The 19,592-nt window shown below is 36.9% G+C and overlaps 1 protein-coding gene across 3 annotated transcripts in view; it reads right to left on the minus strand.

Moving 5' to 3' along the window:
• USP24 (ubiquitin specific peptidase 24) overlaps positions 1–19,592 on the minus strand; it is a 61,272-nt gene that overhangs the window by 28,030 nt on the left and 13,650 nt on the right. For 2 of the 3 annotated variants that reach the window (XM_048062106.2, XM_067001209.1), the window contains exons 4-31: positions 18,891–19,034; positions 18,224–18,346; positions 17,321–17,356; positions 16,675–16,740; positions 15,261–15,326; positions 14,237–14,311; positions 13,249–13,407; positions 11,905–12,019; positions 11,279–11,382; positions 10,625–10,732; positions 10,016–10,111; positions 9,746–9,907; positions 8,464–8,508; positions 7,809–7,916; positions 7,039–7,188; positions 6,366–6,497; positions 5,737–5,848; positions 5,422–5,498; positions 4,416–4,556; positions 4,210–4,263; positions 3,904–4,019; positions 3,219–3,285; positions 2,944–3,054; positions 2,429–2,527; positions 2,180–2,350; positions 1,430–1,515; positions 1,188–1,281; positions 768–923 (exon numbers count right to left, since the gene is read on the minus strand). In XM_048062106.2, coding sequence (XP_047918063.2) covers positions 768–923; positions 1,188–1,281; positions 1,430–1,515; positions 2,180–2,350; positions 2,429–2,527; positions 2,944–3,054; positions 3,219–3,285; positions 3,904–4,019; positions 4,210–4,263; positions 4,416–4,556; positions 5,422–5,498; positions 5,737–5,848; positions 6,366–6,497; positions 7,039–7,188; positions 7,809–7,916; positions 8,464–8,508; positions 9,746–9,907; positions 10,016–10,111; positions 10,625–10,732; positions 11,279–11,382; positions 11,905–12,019; positions 13,249–13,407; positions 14,237–14,311; positions 15,261–15,326; positions 16,675–16,740; positions 17,321–17,356; positions 18,224–18,346; positions 18,891–19,034 — 2,973 coding nt within the window. The remainder of the gene's footprint in view (positions 1–767; positions 924–1,187; positions 1,282–1,429; positions 1,516–2,179; positions 2,351–2,428; positions 2,528–2,943; positions 3,055–3,218; positions 3,286–3,903; positions 4,020–4,209; positions 4,264–4,415; positions 4,557–5,421; positions 5,499–5,736; positions 5,849–6,365; positions 6,498–7,038; positions 7,189–7,808; positions 7,917–8,463; positions 8,509–9,745; positions 9,908–10,015; positions 10,112–10,624; positions 10,733–11,278; positions 11,383–11,904; positions 12,020–13,248; positions 13,408–14,236; positions 14,312–15,260; positions 15,327–16,674; positions 16,741–17,320; positions 17,357–18,223; positions 18,347–18,890; positions 19,035–19,592) is intronic. The other variant, XM_048062107.2, reaches the window with a different exon arrangement.

A 19,592-nucleotide genomic window follows, 5' to 3' on the forward strand; every position in this document is an offset into this window, starting at 1 on the left:
TCTTTAAAATCCATGCACTGAGCACTTGGAAAGAACCTTTTTACAGTGTCCAACCCAGTCTTTCAGACTTCTGGATAAAGAACTTACGGAGGAGAATACTTAGGGTTAAAAAAAATTGTATGCATTCCACTCACTTTGCATGCACAGTTAAAACAGGCCAGAAGCTCCTGGGTAAAAGCCCTGCGCATTTGGATAGTGAAAATTCTTCACAGCTGAATGCTTCAAGAAATATTCCTCCTTAGCCTCTACAGACAGAATATGGTAGACTTATGTAGAAGGAAAATTAGCATTCTTTTTGCCAGCTCCCTCTGAATCTCTAGTATTATTCTCCCTTAAAATAATCAACCTTTCAAAAGGATTTGAGTAGAAACAATTAAACTAAACAGCTACTCCCTTTCATTTTTAAAAGGACCAACATTTTTATATGACAAAAAAATTCATTAAGTATCTGGAGATTCAGGCAGGAATTGTACCTAAACGGTAAGGATTTCAACATTTCTCTGCTTCTCTCCACATAAATTAAAATACTCTTTCCACCTTACAATGACAAGAGAGGCGTGGCTTCACAGTAAAGTCTCTAAAATGGAACTTTTTACCCCTTCTGTTACGGGGAATTTATTGTATACAGAAAAACAGGCTATGACTCGACATGTGCATTTTCCATAACGTCATGGTGAACTTGAGGCTTCCTGCCCAAGAAAGTTTGATCTACTTAAACGTTAGCACTCAGAAACACAAGTATGAAAGAAGAAAATTTGTTTTCTTACCTCTAAATTGTAGAGTACTCTAAAGGTGGACATGCCTGGAGCAAAAGATCTGAAAAGACTTTCTAGTATTGAACTAGCACTGGGCTGATGTTGGTGTTTTGAAGACAAGGAGGGGGATTTTGAAGACTGAGAACTAGATTCTGAGAGCAGTGTTTTCTAGGAGGAATAAGTCACAGAAAAAAAAATATTTTTAGACTACTGCAGTTTGTTATAATTGGCAACGTTATATTATCTCATATAATCCCTATAATAACCCTTTCATCTCCAAATGCTCAGAAACATGTCATTAATCCTTAAGATAAGCATTGTTTTGCAGTAGCTTCAAACCCAAAGATTGTCATTTTACAGATAACTTAAGAAATCTGCTAGTAAAACCCTTTTTGTTAAGCTCACCAGCATTTGGTATTGTTTAATCCATACCTTCCTTCCCAGGGAATCAAGCTGATCAAGTGCCTCTTGAATAGCTGGGTCAGTAGGAATTAAAAGCAGAAGTTTTCTCACTCGCAGCGTTATTCTGAAAAGTTATCAGAAATTACTTAGGCAAAAGAGGGCTCAGCCACACCGTGGCCAGGTGAATACTTATACACTATAAAATAAGCAGCTATTTGAGCTTTGCAACATGAGCATTTCTTCAATATTTGATAACCACTTTGCTTGCTTACCTTGGCTCCTCTAGATTGGCAAGCTGGTAAAGCATATCAAACACATTACACACGAGAGCCATGACTACTCCAGGGAGGGATTTCTCCTGAGAATTAAGCAAAAATACAATGGTGTTATTTTTGTCCTGCCCACTCTGTTTAAGTAATTTAATAGAGCTCTTCATTGAAGCAACTGACCCAGATGTCAACCTGGCTCTGTGAAATCCCACCTACCTTCCAGATTGAGACTATCTGTATTTTGCTATTACCCCATTTCCCTTTTAATAAGCAAATTTTGACATCAACTATTATTTAATGTCCATATATAAAGCAGACTAGGAGTGGTCTGAATAGGCTAGTTGATACTTTCTAGTTTATTTTCATACTGCAGCTTTATTAATGGTGAAAGTCTGGAAATATCTGCTCCAGTCAAGTATCTAACCTCAAAATTAAGTCAAGAGTCGCTTGTTCCAGGATTTAACAAAAGACTCTGTAGAGATTAGTGTAGCCTGCTCGGTACCTAAGTGATGAAATAGTTTTTAAAGTCAAATCCAAATGTGTAAGACAATTGTGCATTTAAAAGCTTTGTTTCAATTGCTGTTGGAAAGGAAACCTAGGCTTCTAAGGACTGGATACTGAAGCTGATGTAAAAAGCTTCTGTTCCAACTTCCTGTATCTGTTCCACCACCCAAGCTGTGTACTGCCCTACTACCCCCTTGCTACCTCATCCCCTTCAAATCCAAGGGCAGTTTTCAGGCTACTACACTGTACCTGTTCCATTGCATAGGATGAACTAAATACACCACTGCTGTTGCTGGAAGTGGTTGAGGAATCTGCTGAGCTCCCTGATGGCGTCCCGCTTCCTGATGTTTTTACTGTAAGGACTTGTTCATCAGAGAAGCCCAACTGGTGGAGTAGTTTCTGATCTTTATTTACTGTTAGCTGCAAAAAAATATCTATGATTTAGTTCTGAAAGAGAGATTCAATTTTTATACATAATGAGAATTCTAGTTAACGTACCAGGCTGTCATTGGCAAATATCTGTATATTATCCACAGGAGAATTCAACATCTTTGCTATCTTCCACCTGACGCTCCCTACAGTTTCATTGCTATGAGCCTGTAAAATTAAATGGCATTTGTTTAGTATGCCTGCTCAAGAACTCAATCCTGAGAGCAAAAAAGAAACCTTTCAAGAAAGTTCTCCTGCTTCCCTGCATAGGATGGTAAAGGTATTAAGGTATAAAAGAGACTACTGGGGTAGGACAGTACTAGAAATACTCTATCATTAACAGCAAGGAAACAACTTTTCCTCCTTACAGTGATGATCAAAACCATTTATGCTACAGACACTTCCATTACTGTAAGCTTATGCACACATTTAGCATTTTTAGATAGATTTCGCAAGCTGACCGAGTCCTTAAAAACAGCTGCTTGTATTAAGACCAAGTATCTTGTATTAAGACCAAGTATCAAAAAGAACCAAGTAGCTACAAGATCAACATGGCATGAAACACACAACCTGTACACACATACCTCTATGGTGAAGGTATCTTTGGTAGATTCATATGTAACATTAAGAGTTAAAATATGTCCATGAAAAGAGGCACCATGAGGTAGAATAGTTCGGGGAACAGAGTAAAGGTCCTGCCGGAAGAGAAGGACAATGGTGAATACCATCCTTGAGAACAAAGACATTTTTATGATGACATGTAACAAATTTACTACAGTTACATAGGTTTAAATTACTTTCACTGTTTTTAATAATATTGAAAGTTGCATTCTTGCCTAGGAAGAAATTTTTATCTTACCTCTATTGTTATCACATAACGCTCTGCCAATAGCAGCAGTCTCTCAATTATTACAAGTTTAGTTGACCTAGGGATAAACATCCAAAATAAGTTACTTGTCTCGGAGATTAATTTTCAATGCCCATGTATAGCAATCATGAATTAACTGTTTTCAAATGCAACTCCTTAACATTGGGAATAATTCAGTTGTAACAAACTAGGAAAATAGGTCAAGAATCTTGCATTATGCTGCTTGAGACATACTGAACTTCAGAAGCAGCTTCATGTTTCCAGAGGTCACCTCTGTGCTCATATATTTAAGCTATAGACATTTAAGCAAGCATAAATTAAGGGGAAGGATGAAAAAACCTCCTTTTCTCTCCCAAATAAAAAACAACACGTTGCCCCAGAAACAAGACCAGTAGGACGGCAATTTTGAGAACTTCAGCACTCAGGCTTTCAGTCTTTTTATTTATATGTTATTTTTTAAATACTATTTTTTTAAAACAGGTTTTGTTAAAATCTTTTTGGAACTCCAATTACATTGTGACAGAATACACAACTACCAGTAATGAGAAATGAATGCTGAACAAAATATTACTGGCCAACAATAACTCAGCAATTTTGATTATCACTCAAAATCAGTCAGGAAGTTGCTGGGAGCAAACATATATGGCCATATTTGCCTTTTTGAATACAAGCTTACCTGTAAGGAGATTGAACTGATGTTGCTACTGTAGGCATAGCAGTTGCCGTAAGCATTTTTGTAGCTCTTGTAACAGCATGTGTTAATGTTGGACCACCGAGTGCTGAACTGGCAGCCTAGAATACAAAGCGGAATATAAGTGGTTGTTTAAACGGACCATTAGTATGTGCCAGAGAGCTACAAGGACAAGAAATACCTGTGGAATTTTTTTCTTTAAATAGAATTACCATAGTCAATTATTCTAATCCTAACATAAAAAAATGAAAGAGGACATAGGTACAAGAACAATTAAAATTTGTCTTTTACCTCCAATCGTGTGTAGCAATCAGCAATGAACTTCTTGTGCAGTGATACTGAATCCTGCAGATACAACGGGCAAATGATTTAGAACTTAATACAAAAACATAGGAATTACTTATAAACTGAAAGAACCCAACAAACTATACATTTTAACATGCAGAGTGTCAAATTGCTCTGAATGACAAAGCATTTTCATATACAAATATGCTTACCTTTTTCAATCTAGGAGTTAGGTTAATATAGCTGTAATTTATTATCAGTTGAATAGCTTCATTTGCAATTTCTTCATCAGGTGATTCCATTGCAATCTTCCAAATGAAATCCATTCCTATTAATTCCAGTTTTTCTACACTCTATGCAAAAAAGAACAACAGTAAAACATGACTGGATTTCTTAAGTAAAAATGAGTTCAAACAGGGGAATTAAACAATTTTTCATCTGCTGGGAAAGTACCTTTTGATTAAATCTTAACAATTTTCTTTCCCAACATGTTGCCAAGTTTTGCCACATTGCAAAGTGACATCAATAGCTGCAACCTTACATATTTATACTAGAAACAAAACACTTGTTTACAGGTGAAGTTCCAAAGAGCACTTCCAGTCAAGCCATGTGAAGAATTTTACAGTACAAAACCACTGAGAAATGTAATTGGGAATGGAATTTGTTTCATAGAGGTCAATGTGGTAACTAACCACATAATAAACCATCATAAAACCTACTACAATACTTGGCAAAAAAAATCTGCAGTTGAAGTAAATTAACTCTGTGATAGAGATCTAGAATGCCTACGGAAAACTACTTAACATAAAACCATTAATTTAACAAAGCCAGTCAAGGATCACAAAGTTAAAAAAGAGCTGTAGGCTAGACCTTGACTATGATAAGACTAAGTCCCTTGTAAAGAATAAAAAAAAAACCCACATTTTCCTGCCAAGGAGAAGCAAGAGAAATTCACACTAGAATTCATGATTGTTACTAGACCTGTGCAGAATTTTAGAAGCTACATACCAGCTTCTTGTTATCAATGGCCGAATTTCTCCTATAGTTATTTCAATGTTTTAGCTTCAGAATTTAACAACATTAATGCTAGAAGGACAATCTGCATACTAATACAAACACGACCATATCAAACAGCTGATACAGAAGCCTTGTCCAACCTCCTCCCTGCCTCAAGATGCCACAAGTAGTACACAAGAATGAACTTGACAGAACACTCACCAACTGAGTCCCTTGCCTCTTCAGTCGATGGTCACACAGGTTCACATTTTCAAAGAAAGTCTTAAATAAACTAAAACCTGAAAGTGAAAAGTGATGCAAGCTTTTTATTCAGGTCAGGACAAGTTTCTATCCTTTTTTAAAAGGGATATCAAATGCAAGAGATGACTTTTTTCTTCTGTAACTATTAAAACTCAGAGTGATAGAAAAAGACCCCTTTATTTATAGAGCTGCTTGATATTTAATTTGAAGACTTAGAAAGCAAAGTGCTGGTATTTATTTAAAAAACAGTTCTGTTGACCAACATAATTTTCATACCATTCATAGTAATTTCATACGACTCCAGTTTAAGAATTTTCTCTTTGAAGAGCTGTTGCTGTACATCACTCTCTAGATCATGTTGTCCTTTGGTAAACCACTCAAAGCACATCTGTGAATGAAAAGCAGATATATTTTTACCCCATTGTCATTGCAAGTATTTTAGATTGTCATTGCTGTATAAAACTACGTCAGATATTATAGTAACTTATCACACAAAAGTTTGATCTGCAGCAAGAAGTTCAAAATCTCACAGTAACTTTATTATACCAGCTGTACTGCAGCATTGGGGTACTTAATCTTGACAGTCATCTCGCACCCAAATATCACTGAACATCTCTTTTACAACTCTGCAAGCTTTCAGGCAGTAATTTTCTAGCTAGCATCCATAAACCTGCAACTAATCTCCTCACCAGCATTTCTCTTCCAGTCAAGTTTAATGTTCAAAGAGCATCCTAGTCATAAGCAAACATAACAGTAGTTTCACTAGCTTACACAGCAAGCATATAATGCCTTATTACTTCACATTTACTACTTAAGTTCCATGTATCTCCACAAATAAAGGTTCATGAATAGCACATGTAAGATTCACTCTGCAACCACAGACAACAACTTTGAGTATTTCTTACCTCTCGATCTAACTCGCAAACATCCTGGCCAGTTACAAGGCATTCCCAGATCTCCCTGGCACGATTCCAGCCCAAATAAAGAGTGGCTTCTTGCAGAAAAAATGCCAAAAATTTTAGATGTGCTTCCAAATACTGGAAAAGGAAACAAACGCAGTTTTAAGATTTTTCTTCCCATAACAAGAACTCTGAACATTCTTTTTAGTTTTGACAAACTTAGTGATAAGAGTACACTTAACAAAGCCCAAGGACTAGAAACTCTCTGAAATGAGCTTTGTTTCTATTTCATACAGTTGTTAAAAGTACTGTCTTTTAATTATCTTTCTAAAAAGGCTTCAAGCTGAAGCTTGCATAGAAGCTGAAAGCTGCACAAGCTTGGAGACAGGAGCTCCTGGAATAAGGAGATCATGTTCTCAACGCATTAGAGACTCTGCAACGAAACTTGTAGAGTGTGATGTTCCATCACCCTTGCTACATAATATAAAAAGGCTGTAATAATTCCCAACAGATGAGTGTCAGAATTATGAATAAGAACTAATGCAATTATTCTCCAGACAGAACATATTCCAGTGAATTCCCAAAATGAAACATCAACTAATTTTATGAGACTTGGTCAGTGATACACTACATCATGTTTTCAAGCCCCTAAGGCAGTAAGAAATGCAGGGTTCAATACCTCCCGGTATGTGTATCGGCCATCCACCAACGTTCCTCCAACAAGCCCTCCAGGACCTGCCACAGACGCAGCCAAACGGTGGCATGATATTAAGCTTCCTGTCACCAACTTCACTATTTCAAAGTTTTTCTTTAGATCTTGAATAATGCTCTTGGTAAAAAAACAAACATCAATAAAAGAGGTTTTTAAAGAAAATATATAAGCAGACACATGCATTCAGCAGTCTGGTCTTTTACAGAGAAGTGTTTTTTATGGAAAGGATAACGATCCCCTCTCACCAAAGTCAGCTGTACCCATTCCAAATATCCAAAGCCCTCTGGCAATACCATTTTCAGCATGTGCTGAAATGTGTGTGCTGCAGATTGCAAACAAAGTCCCACACCTCCACTTAGCCACAGAATAGCACACATGAGTTGCTGGTATTTCAGTCTGTTCTCCAACTGTCAATGTCAATACAATTACGAATTAGCTGCTCTAAACATTAGCCATGGTAACTTCTTAACAGAGACATACTCATTAATTATTTTACAAAAAGCTGAGAATAAAATAAACCAGTCCTGACACAGCCAACAGATTTTATTTATACGCATACGCACACACACACAAATGGACAGCACACAACACAACCTCCCTACTTGTATATTTACTTTATGCTATATCTGTAAGCTGTACTTATCAGTGTTTTTTTTTTTCTCTTTTCTAAACTCTAGAGAAGCAGAGCCATACAGACATAACAAGGGTGTCAAAATAATCTCAGCACATATTCTTACCTTGTCTTGTTTTTGATAAGTTTGCTTAATAAATGAACGCGTGATTTCATGAAGCTGACGTAATGCTGGCACCACCCACACAAACTGAGGATTGTTGTGCTGGGATGACTAGTAGTAAGAAAGGTAAAAAAGAATTACGCATGTGTACATGCTCAGCAATGTATTAACTCTCCTCTTAGACTCCTAAAGAGTAATGATTTCCATTAATATCCCTGTTTCAAAACAACAGTTACTAGCTCAGAAGGGTTCAGTGACTTGTTCCTGGTTCCCTTCCAAACACCGAAGATGCCCCTTTGCCCTCTTGAAGACGTCCTTTGAAACATTTTGCTATGATTATTAAGCCCAAAGTACCACCTCCTTGCTAGAGAACATGCAAATTTAGTACACAAAAACTCAGTTGCACCAGAGGGATAATAACCACCACCTTCCTCAATTACAGGAGATAAAGCGGGCCAGTTAGGGCTTTAAAGGGCAAATACAGTCAAATGAGGTTACTTATTGTTAAGGTGAGAATAACAGAAGAAAAAAATCTGAAGTACTACTGAGGGTTAAGAGATGAGAAGAAATTTCTGATTTGGTGCTGCAAGGAGCCCTCTGATAGGAAGCAAAGGCTATTTAAGCTGCATTTTGAAAGAGATCCTACAAAGGATCCTACCTCATTGTTAGAACTGCTCATCACTTTTCTGGGAGGCTTCATGTTCTGTAAAGTTTGATCACACAAACCAGTACTGAAGTTTTTTGTTCAGATAAGTGATGTCTGGTTTAAATATCGACAACAACCAATACCACCTGCTCACTTAGAGACACTAACGTACCCTGCCTGTAACAGCGCTCTACTGAAGACTCCCTCACGTAGCTGAGAATGCTGTCTTAATATTACATTCCCTCCCAATTTGTCTCCATTTCCCCTAACACAGGGAAATAAGCAAATGATGTACTGTATTTTAAAAAGCGTATTGTATGTTTGCCCCATTTTTTTTCCAGCCTATAGTTACAGCTTTCCGTTAGTGTTCCCCACTGCAGCACCTTTGTTAAGGCCCTTGGCAGAATGCAATTAAAAAGAATGGAAGAACAGGAAAGCATAAGATCAGAGAAGACTGCAATTTTGCAGACATTAAGAACCCAAACTTCGAAGTCTGTATTCACAAACACAGGCAAAAAAGAAAAAAAAGTGATCAATATCAAGAAACAACATACTATGCTTCCTAAAGAACTAACATCCTCTACAGATGCTGCTTGACAGACAAAACCTAATTTACCATGAAAGAAGTACATGAAAAAAGTAAAAACCTTTTGTTTTATGGGCATATTTCCAATTAAAAAAGAAATAAAAAAAACAAATAACAGAAGATAGAATTCTTGCAAATCTCAGAAAATATGAACAGTGCAGGACAGAGAAGGTACAGTCTATTAAGCCATGCATGTGTCTGCTGCTGCCAGACCCATCTTAGCACAGGCATGCCCAAGAATGGCTTCTTCCATGTTAGATGAAAAGCTATTTTTAAAATTGAAATACAAAATTCCTATGATTTAAATATTGATTTATTTAAATATTGATTTGTATTTTGAGACTTAGGGGACATGCCAGAAATGCATGCTTATCTCAAAGGAAACTAATTCAAGCTTTCACATGAACGGGACAGTTAAAATACTGACATACCTTTATAGTGGTTCCATTTGCAAATTCTAACCTTGGGCCCATCCTGGTAGTTTCCCATAAACTGATCATTCCTTGTGCTGAAAATTTGTTTAAAACAAAGGCAAGAGACTTACTACAAGTCTCAAGGTCAAACTGGCTCACACAAAGCCTACCCCTCTCATGGACTCCCCAAGGTAAGAACTTACAGATGGGACACAATTTGTACATCCTGAAAGAAGAGGGCAACATCAAGGCTAAATAATGTTTCATTTTGGAAGAGAGAAAATAATAAACCAACCCTTTTAATATCCTCTATGCATTTAATGATGTAACTTCTTTTGATCGCCTCTTTCACTGCATAGGCATCACTGAGGATTGTCAGGTGTTCCTCCAAGGCCTGCTGTATAAGACTACATGGTAATGTTGGAAGATGAGCCAGCTCCCAAAGGACCTCCAGAACCTACAGGAACAAATCCAGAATCGATCAGGACCTGAAAAGTGCAAAGACTACAAACCCTATGTTTAATAAAGGAAAAAAAAAAAAAAAAAAAAAGTCACATCCACGTGCCTTTCCAGTGGTTGTCTCCACCCGCGCTTCTCGACCAATGCGCCCTATCAGGCTCAAGAGCTTCTGTCGCACTCTATCACTCTCCGTTTCCCAGCTCTGCACAGCAAAGAGATAATGTTTACTATTACAGCAGCAAAAACTGTCAGTCTGTTAAGTCTCAAGTGGATGCAAAATATAGTTTACAATTGTTTTGTGTTTTGATTGTCCTGCAGTAAAACAAGTATGTTTCTACCACGTGTATTTCCTCATTTTTGTTACTGGCAATTACAGTACTATTTTGCCCAATTGTTTTTTCAAATACACGCTGTAAGAGATCAGATATAATAAAATCTCATTTTTTAAGTGTTTTTGCACTGAATATATAACATAATTAAAATCTAAGTCAATTAGTAATATAGTAGCAACCATGTTTTTGGGTTAAAAAAATCAGTATTGTAAGTGTTGTTCTACAGCCAACTTTTTTTTTAAATATACACACACAAATATATTTTACTTTACATTTATATCTAAGATATAAATGTATGCAAGGCACTTGCCTTTTGGTAGGCTGGATGTAGAAGCATTTTTAAGTACTTCCACTAAGGAACGCAAATTTATGTTAGAACTTACCTTTTGAATTAGAACAAATAAATGATTAAGCTGGTCAGAGCTAAACTTCACAGCAGCTGCAGCAATAATGGTATGTATGTTTTCAATCACAGTGGAGGATTGTCCTGACTGGAATGAAGACGGAAAACACAAGAAGGTAGGTTTTAATCCCAAGTGAGGTAGTGAAAAGTCTTCAATGTAAGTGTTATTCTACTATTTCTATTAATGAGAAAGGATAACAGCTTTGGACATGTTAGAAACACAAGCCAGGAATAACTGACTCTGCTCCTTGTTCCGTTGGCACAGAGGTCATTCATTAGAAGCAACTCAAAAGCAGGAAAGAACAATGGTCCAACCTGGTCCACCATGGCCCCGCAGCAGGAGCAAAAAAATAGCTTCCTTGCAAAAAGGGAGGAAGGTCAAGCCTGTAAGACTTAGAGCAGACTCAAGGCTTGAAAACATTAAGTCTTGTTTCACCGATTCTTTAAGATACAGATTTATACTGATGTTCCGGCACATTGACAACCTCTTATGTCTCTCATGGAAGGAGCCAAGCAAATATGATAAAGCAGACAAATGAACAGCTAACATTCCACCAGCTAAAGAACTTGGTAACAAAAAGTACTTATTTTTCCAAGGCAGCCTAAAAGCATCGGCCTAACCTTGATTGCTTACCTGTATTCTCCAAATTTTAGTAAGCTCATCTAAAGATAATTTACTGCCCAGCAGTTCAATAATTCCCTTTATACGGTCACAGTATTGCGCTTGGTCTATATTACCTATGAAATAAAGAATGGCAATTGAATTAATTTATTTAAATCATTAGACACATTAAATGCATACGAATAAACACATTACATTAAAGGGGACAAGAATAAAGTTATCTTTATTCTAAAATTCTCAATCTATTGCTACAGAAAAATCCAGTCTAAAGAAGGAAAAAGAACAAGCTTCCTTCTATTCTTGTTTTACTTCATACATCTGATAGCAATCTACTCCTACATGGCCTTACTGCTTGGAAAAAATAACTCTTTTCTCACTCTTCTACAGGTTTAAAAATATAGGTAAGCTGAGAGTAAAAACCTCAGGTACAGCAGAAGACGTTTGCACAAATGTCAAAGAGAAATCTAGATGATAGTAGCAGAAATCTGCTGGGTTTCCTCACTCTGTTTTGACAGTGACAAAATCCTTGAACTCCTTTGATAGTAATGCTTCACTAAAATGTATTAAAAAGGACGGACCAAATTTTTAAGTTTAAGACATTCAAAGCACATGCCAAAGATCTCTGTGAAAGCGCTTACCTTCTAGAGCAATCGACAGGACAGAATTTTCTACTAGCCAGTTTAGTAAGCGGTCTGTATCTATTGCATTCTTCACCGACTTGGACACAGTGCTGTCTTCTATTAATTTGGTTACCTAGAAATTGCAAAATGTGAGATTCTAATGATACACATGCATCATAAGTGCTTATACTGAAATCTATTCAAAAAAGCTTTCTATGAAGCTTAAGTGTGAATCCTGAAATATTTCGAGCACAGGAGAATTTTTCTTTCAATTATTTTTTATTTTTTAAGTAAACTGTTTAAAGGTAAATTCCTAACCCACCTCCTAGGAATCGGTCTGATGCAGCAGATTCTTGTTCCCAATCTGACACAGAAAAGCTCGCCTGTGCTGCATATTGCTACAGATATAACAGAAGTGGGTTATCTCAGGCTTCTGCCTGTGATACTCAAATTAGTGTCCTATTTTTATCAAACACAGAACCAATACAGGCTCATCACTCTAGGGAAAAGGTGCAAAAAGTACATTTATGCTAGAGCCTTCAAAAGCTGTGCTTTTATAACTTCACCAAGGATACACAGTGCTTAAGATTAAGAACCACAGAGCAGTGAGGCTTAGTATCTCAATTTTCCCTTAAGTAGAGAAGCAAAAAGCCCAGAAGAGGTAACCTAAAACACCTTAGAATGTCTGCATACTAAAAAAGGTCTTTCTTGAGACACCGAAGTTGAACAATTTCTGGAAGGAAGAAGTGAATGAACAACTCTATACTTAAACCACAGGTTCCAAGACAAATAAAATGTTTTCTTCTCTTACTTTTATCTAAGAGCCTAGCAGAAAGAGCCCTGTTGCATAAACTCCAGCTCCTAGACACTACTACAATGCCCATACACAACCATAATAAAAAATACAGCTACATAGTATAATGATCTGATACATCTGGCCTGAGAACAGCAATCTAGGATTAAGTTGCCTCTCCCTACCCTTTTTTTCTCCCTTTTCCTCACAATGGGAAAAAGAGAAAAGCAATACCTCAGAATTATGAGCATGATCTCAGAGTACTGAAGGAATGATATACACTGTTACTTATAAACGAATTTTAAACTGTCATTCTTAGAAAAGGTTCAAATTATGTGTAGTTGTTTTCTAACTGGGAGACCACAGTCCTTTCAGTAGCTACTAATATTACAAGCAATTCCTGTCACTCGAATTTGTTTTGGTATTTATAAGCTTTTGCTAAGGCAACATAATTTGTAAGATGTTGCACCCTCTTTTTAAGGTTGTGGCTTCAGCAACTTACTAACAACCCATCCCACCCACGCACATGCATGTGCGCACACAAACACACCCACATGTGGCAAACCTACTTCTTTGAGGGAATTCATTTTTGCACTGAAGTGAGGAGATTTTAACATGCGCAACAGAATGTCCAGCCGTAAGTCATCCACTGCAGTTACTAAATCGGGTTGGAAGCGCATACACAGCAGTTTGATGCCAGACAAGAGCTCAGGGATACTGACCAGTCTCTGTTGAAAATGAAACAAACAACAAAAAAGGACAAATAAAGGCAGTGCTGGTTTTAGTATTCTGTTTCAGACTTCAATGATACACAAAGAGTAGGTTTAGTGATCCAGTACAGACTGTTTAAGCTAGATATCTGAAAGTATTACTTATACATCGGGAATTCTAAGACAACAAAACCTTTCGTTCAGTGACCTCTCCTGCTACAGTTTGGTGCACTGAATTGCTCTTCTGTTATGCACAATTTCCAGTATGTAATTAACAAAAGTAAGTCTAAGTAAAAAGTCAGTACTCAAATTTATTACAGCCGGATGCCAAATTCAGTGCAATATGAGGCAGTCACAAGTTACATGGATATTTTCAGAGAATTATATGGTTTTGGTTGAAAGGGACCTTAAAGATCATGTAGTTCCAACCTCCCTGCTGTGGGCAGGGACACCATTTTAAACAACAATTACCAGATTTTTAGAAGCAAACAGATAACACAACAGTTGTATGCACAGAAGTTGTAAGAATTTAACAGAATGCATCTTCAAGCAAATCAGAAAAGTGAGCAATCAGTACACTGCAGAAGGGGACCAAAGATGTATTTGATAGTAACATTGGGAAGATATTTTTAAAAGGGTGAAAACATTAAGTATCTAATTAAAATGGATTTATGAAAAATTGGTTAAATGCAGACTAGCTACTTTTCAATATTTTGGGCTAAGTCACTCATAATTCAGAACAGGCTGTATTTTTGTAAGTGAGAATAAGATTATGTTCTAGTCTACACAGACACCATTTCCACAACATACGGAAAAGTTCTTAAGTATTTAATTTATAAATCATTACCTTGTCTTTCAAGTCCTTCTCTTCTACATTCTGTACATATTTAATCATTTTATGAATGACTGGGTCAAGCATGGGCTAAAAAGAATGAGAGAAGAAGGCATGATGATCATTTTATGTTTCCTGAAAACAATTACATTACTCAGCATATCTGGCTGCAGCAAAATGAAATACTTAGCTGAAAGTCCAGTTACCTTAGACATAAAGCAACACATGCAACATATACAAAACTATCCTGCTAGGTAAGTCCAGAAAAAGAAGCAACTAGACTAAGAAGCTACTTGAGACCACAATAGGTTTACAGATGACCCCAACCTGCCCCAAACCCATTTCAAAGTGCATCAATTATTAGATGCATATGCCCCTTTGACCCTCATTAACTCCTAAAATATATCCTTTTCAAATAAAGGCTTTGTCATTTATTAAACCAGTACTTTTTGTTAGTGAATGCAGATGTGAAACCTAGAGCACATTTGCAAGTTTACAAAAAAACCACCATGATCTCTGTACCACACTTTTTCCAGTCTAAACTCTCATAACTGTGCGCTCTATCTCTGCCAGAAAAAGAAATTAAAAACAAAAATCTATCCATCATGTTATATTCTTTCCCTGCATGCTTTACACTGATGAAAGTTATTAAGAGCAGTCCCAAAATTTCTCACCATTGCAAATGTTGATAGACAATTAAAGATCACTGTGCTTGGAAAAAGAATTTGAATGTTGTCTGAGCCCTCTATTCATCACCTTCAGGATTCTTAAAATGGTTCTTGTACTTTACTCAAAGTGAATTTGGGAGGCTTCTTAGAATTGGTCACCAGTTTCACAGCAACAGTCAAACTAGTTTTCAGTCCTCTTATTTTTCAAATTGCTATGATGAAAAAACAGATTCTCACATACTTGCATTTCTGACACTATACTGCCTGGGATTTCTGTGTTAAAATAGATCTATCTAAATCTGAGCAAATGACCAGTCACATTTTTCAAGGCTTTTATATTTGCTGAAAAGAATTTGTAACACACATTTTACCTGTACTACAGAAGAGTTAAGATATTCTGCACAAACTCCAAATGGTTGAACTAAAGCAGAGATTGCCTGAAGAAAAAAACAACAGTACATATAAACTGATTTTAGCATGCAACTCCTTTACAACAATACATGGTTCAGGAAATAGACATTACTGTATGCTGTAGAATATAATACATATTTTCGCCTGAAATTAAAAACACCTTCCCATTTTTCATTAGTATCAGTCCTCTCATCATTCTGTCCAGTCTTCTCTGTCTAATCCTGTTTCTGCCAGAGAAATAATCAGACATGAAAAGGACACATCACATTTTGGTTGCTTAACAGCAATGAGAAGTGTGAAGACAAGATTTAAGTTTAAAGCCATATGGTGAATTTCATTTCCAAAGAAAGGAGTGGCAGAAAGCTTTTGCAAATGTGTCATATACATGTCAAGCTCCCTTCAACCCAAAGTTTTCAACTGATATCCATCATCAGGAAATTAAGTGTGTAAAAGACATTTGCTAATGAAGAATATCAAAACTAGCTTCTTCTAAGAGCGGGTCAAAAATTATGAATGAAATTGAATATGCCCCACTGCAATCAAAGGCCTAAGTTTAGTGATGCTGAACAAGACTCCCTAAACAAGCAGTCATTACTCATTAAACAAAGTCAAAGTTCCTATTGGACTATCAGGATTTAAATTGAATTTTCTTACTCTTCTTCCACGCTTATATAAGAACTTATCTTTTCTTAGAGTATTAATACTTGCTGCTTAATGAAAAGAAATTCAATTCTCCCAATATGACAGCTCATTGAAAACAGACTAATTTTATACTTGGAGACAAGATTCTAGGTTACATTGTTTTCCCTTGGCCTCCTTGTTCTTCACAGCTTAAAAAAAGACACAAAGTCAAGTTAGGAAGCTGAAAACAAATAAGTTAGGCTTTGCCAACAAAAAATAGTTTAGAACCGTTAAGACTGGTTTTAAACACAGCTCTTGAAAAGTTGCTTAAGATTAGACAGTATCTGTCTTCCTAAGGATTTTTTCTTAAAAATGATTTCTATAATGCACAACGGAAGTTAATTCACTTCCAGCTAAATGCAGATAAAGCTGAAGAAAACCGAAAACCAGCGACCTACTGGTGAATATACAGTGAAACTAGACTGATCGATGTCTAACTGGAAGGCTGAACATTAGAAAAGCATGCTAACCCTTCCCTCTTTCCTCTGAAGTCTCAAAAGGTCTCTTTAGTCAGGACTCTTACACACAGCCTCATCTGACCTCCAGTGTGACAGCATTTCTCCAGGGCTATGTGGGAGTATTGCTCTTGTACCAAAGTAAAGGTAACAGCACTGCCAAAAGTGATGTTACTGGTTCTATATGAAGTGAGTAATGGAAAGAGAGAAGCAGCCTAGTGACAAACAATGAACTTACCCCAAGCTCAATATCTTCTGAATTGAGTTTGGACTGAATTGCTGAAAATCCACCCAACTCTGCAAACTGAAATAAAATAATCAATATTATATTAGCAAACTACAGTATTTTATCTTTCAAATACGCTATTATAGAAAATACTCCACTAAAAGTTCCTGGGGTGACAACGAGTATCCTTCACCATATAACAACACATGCAACATAAGCTTTACATTTTCATGAGAATTCAGGGACACAGTGGGAATGCAATGCAATTATATGTGGTCCCAGCTTAAACATCAAGCTAGTAAGCGTCCTGGCTAAAAATGGATATAGTGACGAAAGCTAGACCTTATAAAGCAATAGTAGATTGGCCTGGCACATTTGACTGAGAAACATCACTGAAGCCTAAGCTGAACTCTAATTTCTTTTAGTGATAGCTATCATGTTATGGTAAAGGTGCTCAAGGGAGAAGGCAGCAACACAAGATCTATTTAGCAAGGTCCTTTCCCTAGATGCAGACAGATTTAAAATTTTAAACCATTTATTGTGGTTGTCACTCTGAGGAAAGAAGGGAAAAAACAAGGGTGGGGAGAGGAGGAAATTACTCGGAGAGCAATGAATTCAAGTGACAAGTAACATTTCTGCTTGGTTTGCATTTACGTACCCTGTTTACCAGATCAACCAGCCACCCATGAGGTTCCTTGAAAAATTAAAACATTAAAAAATTAGCAGCTGCAACAAACATTTGTCTTCTGGAACAGATGTGGACAGACACATTCAGTGCATTAACCCACACTCTAAAAGCACGAGCTGTTATTTCACAGAACGCAGCAGTGTGTTTACAACAGCTCCTTTGCTAAGTGTGTAGCTGGAGCTCTGGGAGGTTCTCATTAGCAGTATCCGTTTTTGGATTCTACCTGACATCACTGACCATGTGCTGTGGCAACAATACACACTGTGGCTGCTGACTCACAAGCAACTATATTTATAGCACATTAGCTGTGTGGAACATCACTAAAGGACCTTTTCCAAAGCAGCAGATGGAGAATTTTCTTTCTACAGCCACAAACATGTTTCCTTCAGGAAACAATCAACAACATCGAGGCTCTTTTTTAGACCCTTTTTAGACCCACCTGTCTGGAGCAACCACAAGACAATGCAAACCTCAAAAACTGGCTTCTCGCCAGTGTTTGATGAAGATATCCCCAACTTGGGTGACAGAAAAGCATGAATTCTCTGCTAGAACTATACACCTTGAGTTATCCCGGTCATTTCATACTCAACAGATGTCAGTCCTTAGATACAACAGATCTACCCATCTGATTGTTGTGTTACTTCAGACAGGATAGCACAGCAATTTCTAAATCCAGTTTCCAACAGAGAACTGGAACAATCTGAGAGGAAAAAGGGAATTCATTTCTACAGACCAACATAGACTGAAGATCTGTTTGTTGTAATTCTTGATCACACTTTTAAGCCTTGTTGTGTTACAAGTACCTACTAACCAATCTTTTCTGAAACAAAACCATCTACCCTAAAAATAAGCTTAGGGCATGGCCACGCTCACCTTCTGAAATGTGGATATGGGTGAGACAGCATGCATGTTGCCCTCCCCGAAGACTTCTGCCCAGTTTCTCTGGCACACCTTCATTCGATTTTTGAAATGATATTCATTGTCGGGGTTAAATGCCTTGAAAGAAAAACACCGTGGAAATTAACAGCACAGCTTACACCAGTCTCAAAACTTACCCTGATAATAATTGACTTTTTCAGTTGAACATTCTTCTAGTTGACAATTAAAGATCTAGCAAAAACTAAAGTTCAACAAATGACCCCTGCCTCCTGCCCCTCAGTTCTTACTGTACAAAGGATCCTAAAATTTCAGTTCTATGTAGACAATATCCAATATCCATGTGAGCCAGCTATCCATATAAAGGGATAGATGAACTCAGTGTACCAGTTTTCAAAAAATAAACACTGACTTGGCAGCAGTTGTGAAGTATTTTTGACAATATACAATTTAAATAGGATAAAAAGAAGCAGCAGCTTAAAAATGAAATACCCTAATATTGCACACAAAACACAGGACAATTTATGACAGTTATTAATGGAGACTTCTACATTTTGAGGATATTCATCAATGAACTAGTATACCCTCATTCGCCATATTACTTAAACAGATCCCAAAAGTTCAAAACACCATAGTTATTAAAAACTGCATCAAGGACAAATACCATTGTAAGCACACCGAGCAGGCCCACAGGAATAGGATCTTGTTTTACTCTTTCTGCAACCAGGTCTACTAGCAGCATAAGCATGTTGTATATTCCTTCATGGATTTCAGTTCCCCATTTGTGAACAGCACTGGATGTCAACAGCTACCAAAAAAAAAAAAGAAGAAATTTCTTGAAGTTTGAGCAAAGTCATGTAAAACAGGAGAAATTTATCCCCCCCCCCCCCCGACTGTTTTCAGAGCAAATGTTTCCTTAGAGTGTAATAATCAATGGGTGGTACGCTATTTTGTATCCTCTTTCCATATTAATGACTTAAGAGTTAGTTAAATTTGTAATTTAATTGAAGAATGCCTTACGCCTTACATCAGTTTGTGACAGAAACTAGTATGTATCAAAGCAAACTGATTTCCATTTCCACTCACTGGTAAGATTATAACCTTTGTAAAGAACAGCCAATATGCAACTGTTTGCAGCATGAACATATGACTATTAGATCTTCAAGTACACGTTCCGCAGAGCTGCACTGATTCATCTGTAATAACCATTTACCGACTCACTTTTTGAGCAGTTTCTGTTGGAAAACAAAGAACATGTACCATGAAGAGAGCTATTAGTGCTGCTTTCCCACCTACTGAAACACGCTCTTTAAATCTGGTCTAACCTAGCTGGTTAAAGAGGACCTGAAGCTTCCATCTGCAAACA

Source organism: Anser cygnoides, chromosome 8, assembly GCF_040182565.1.
Source record: "Anser cygnoides isolate HZ-2024a breed goose chromosome 8, Taihu_goose_T2T_genome, whole genome shotgun sequence".
Lineage (NCBI taxonomy): Eukaryota > Metazoa > Chordata > Aves > Anseriformes > Anatidae > Anser > Anser cygnoides.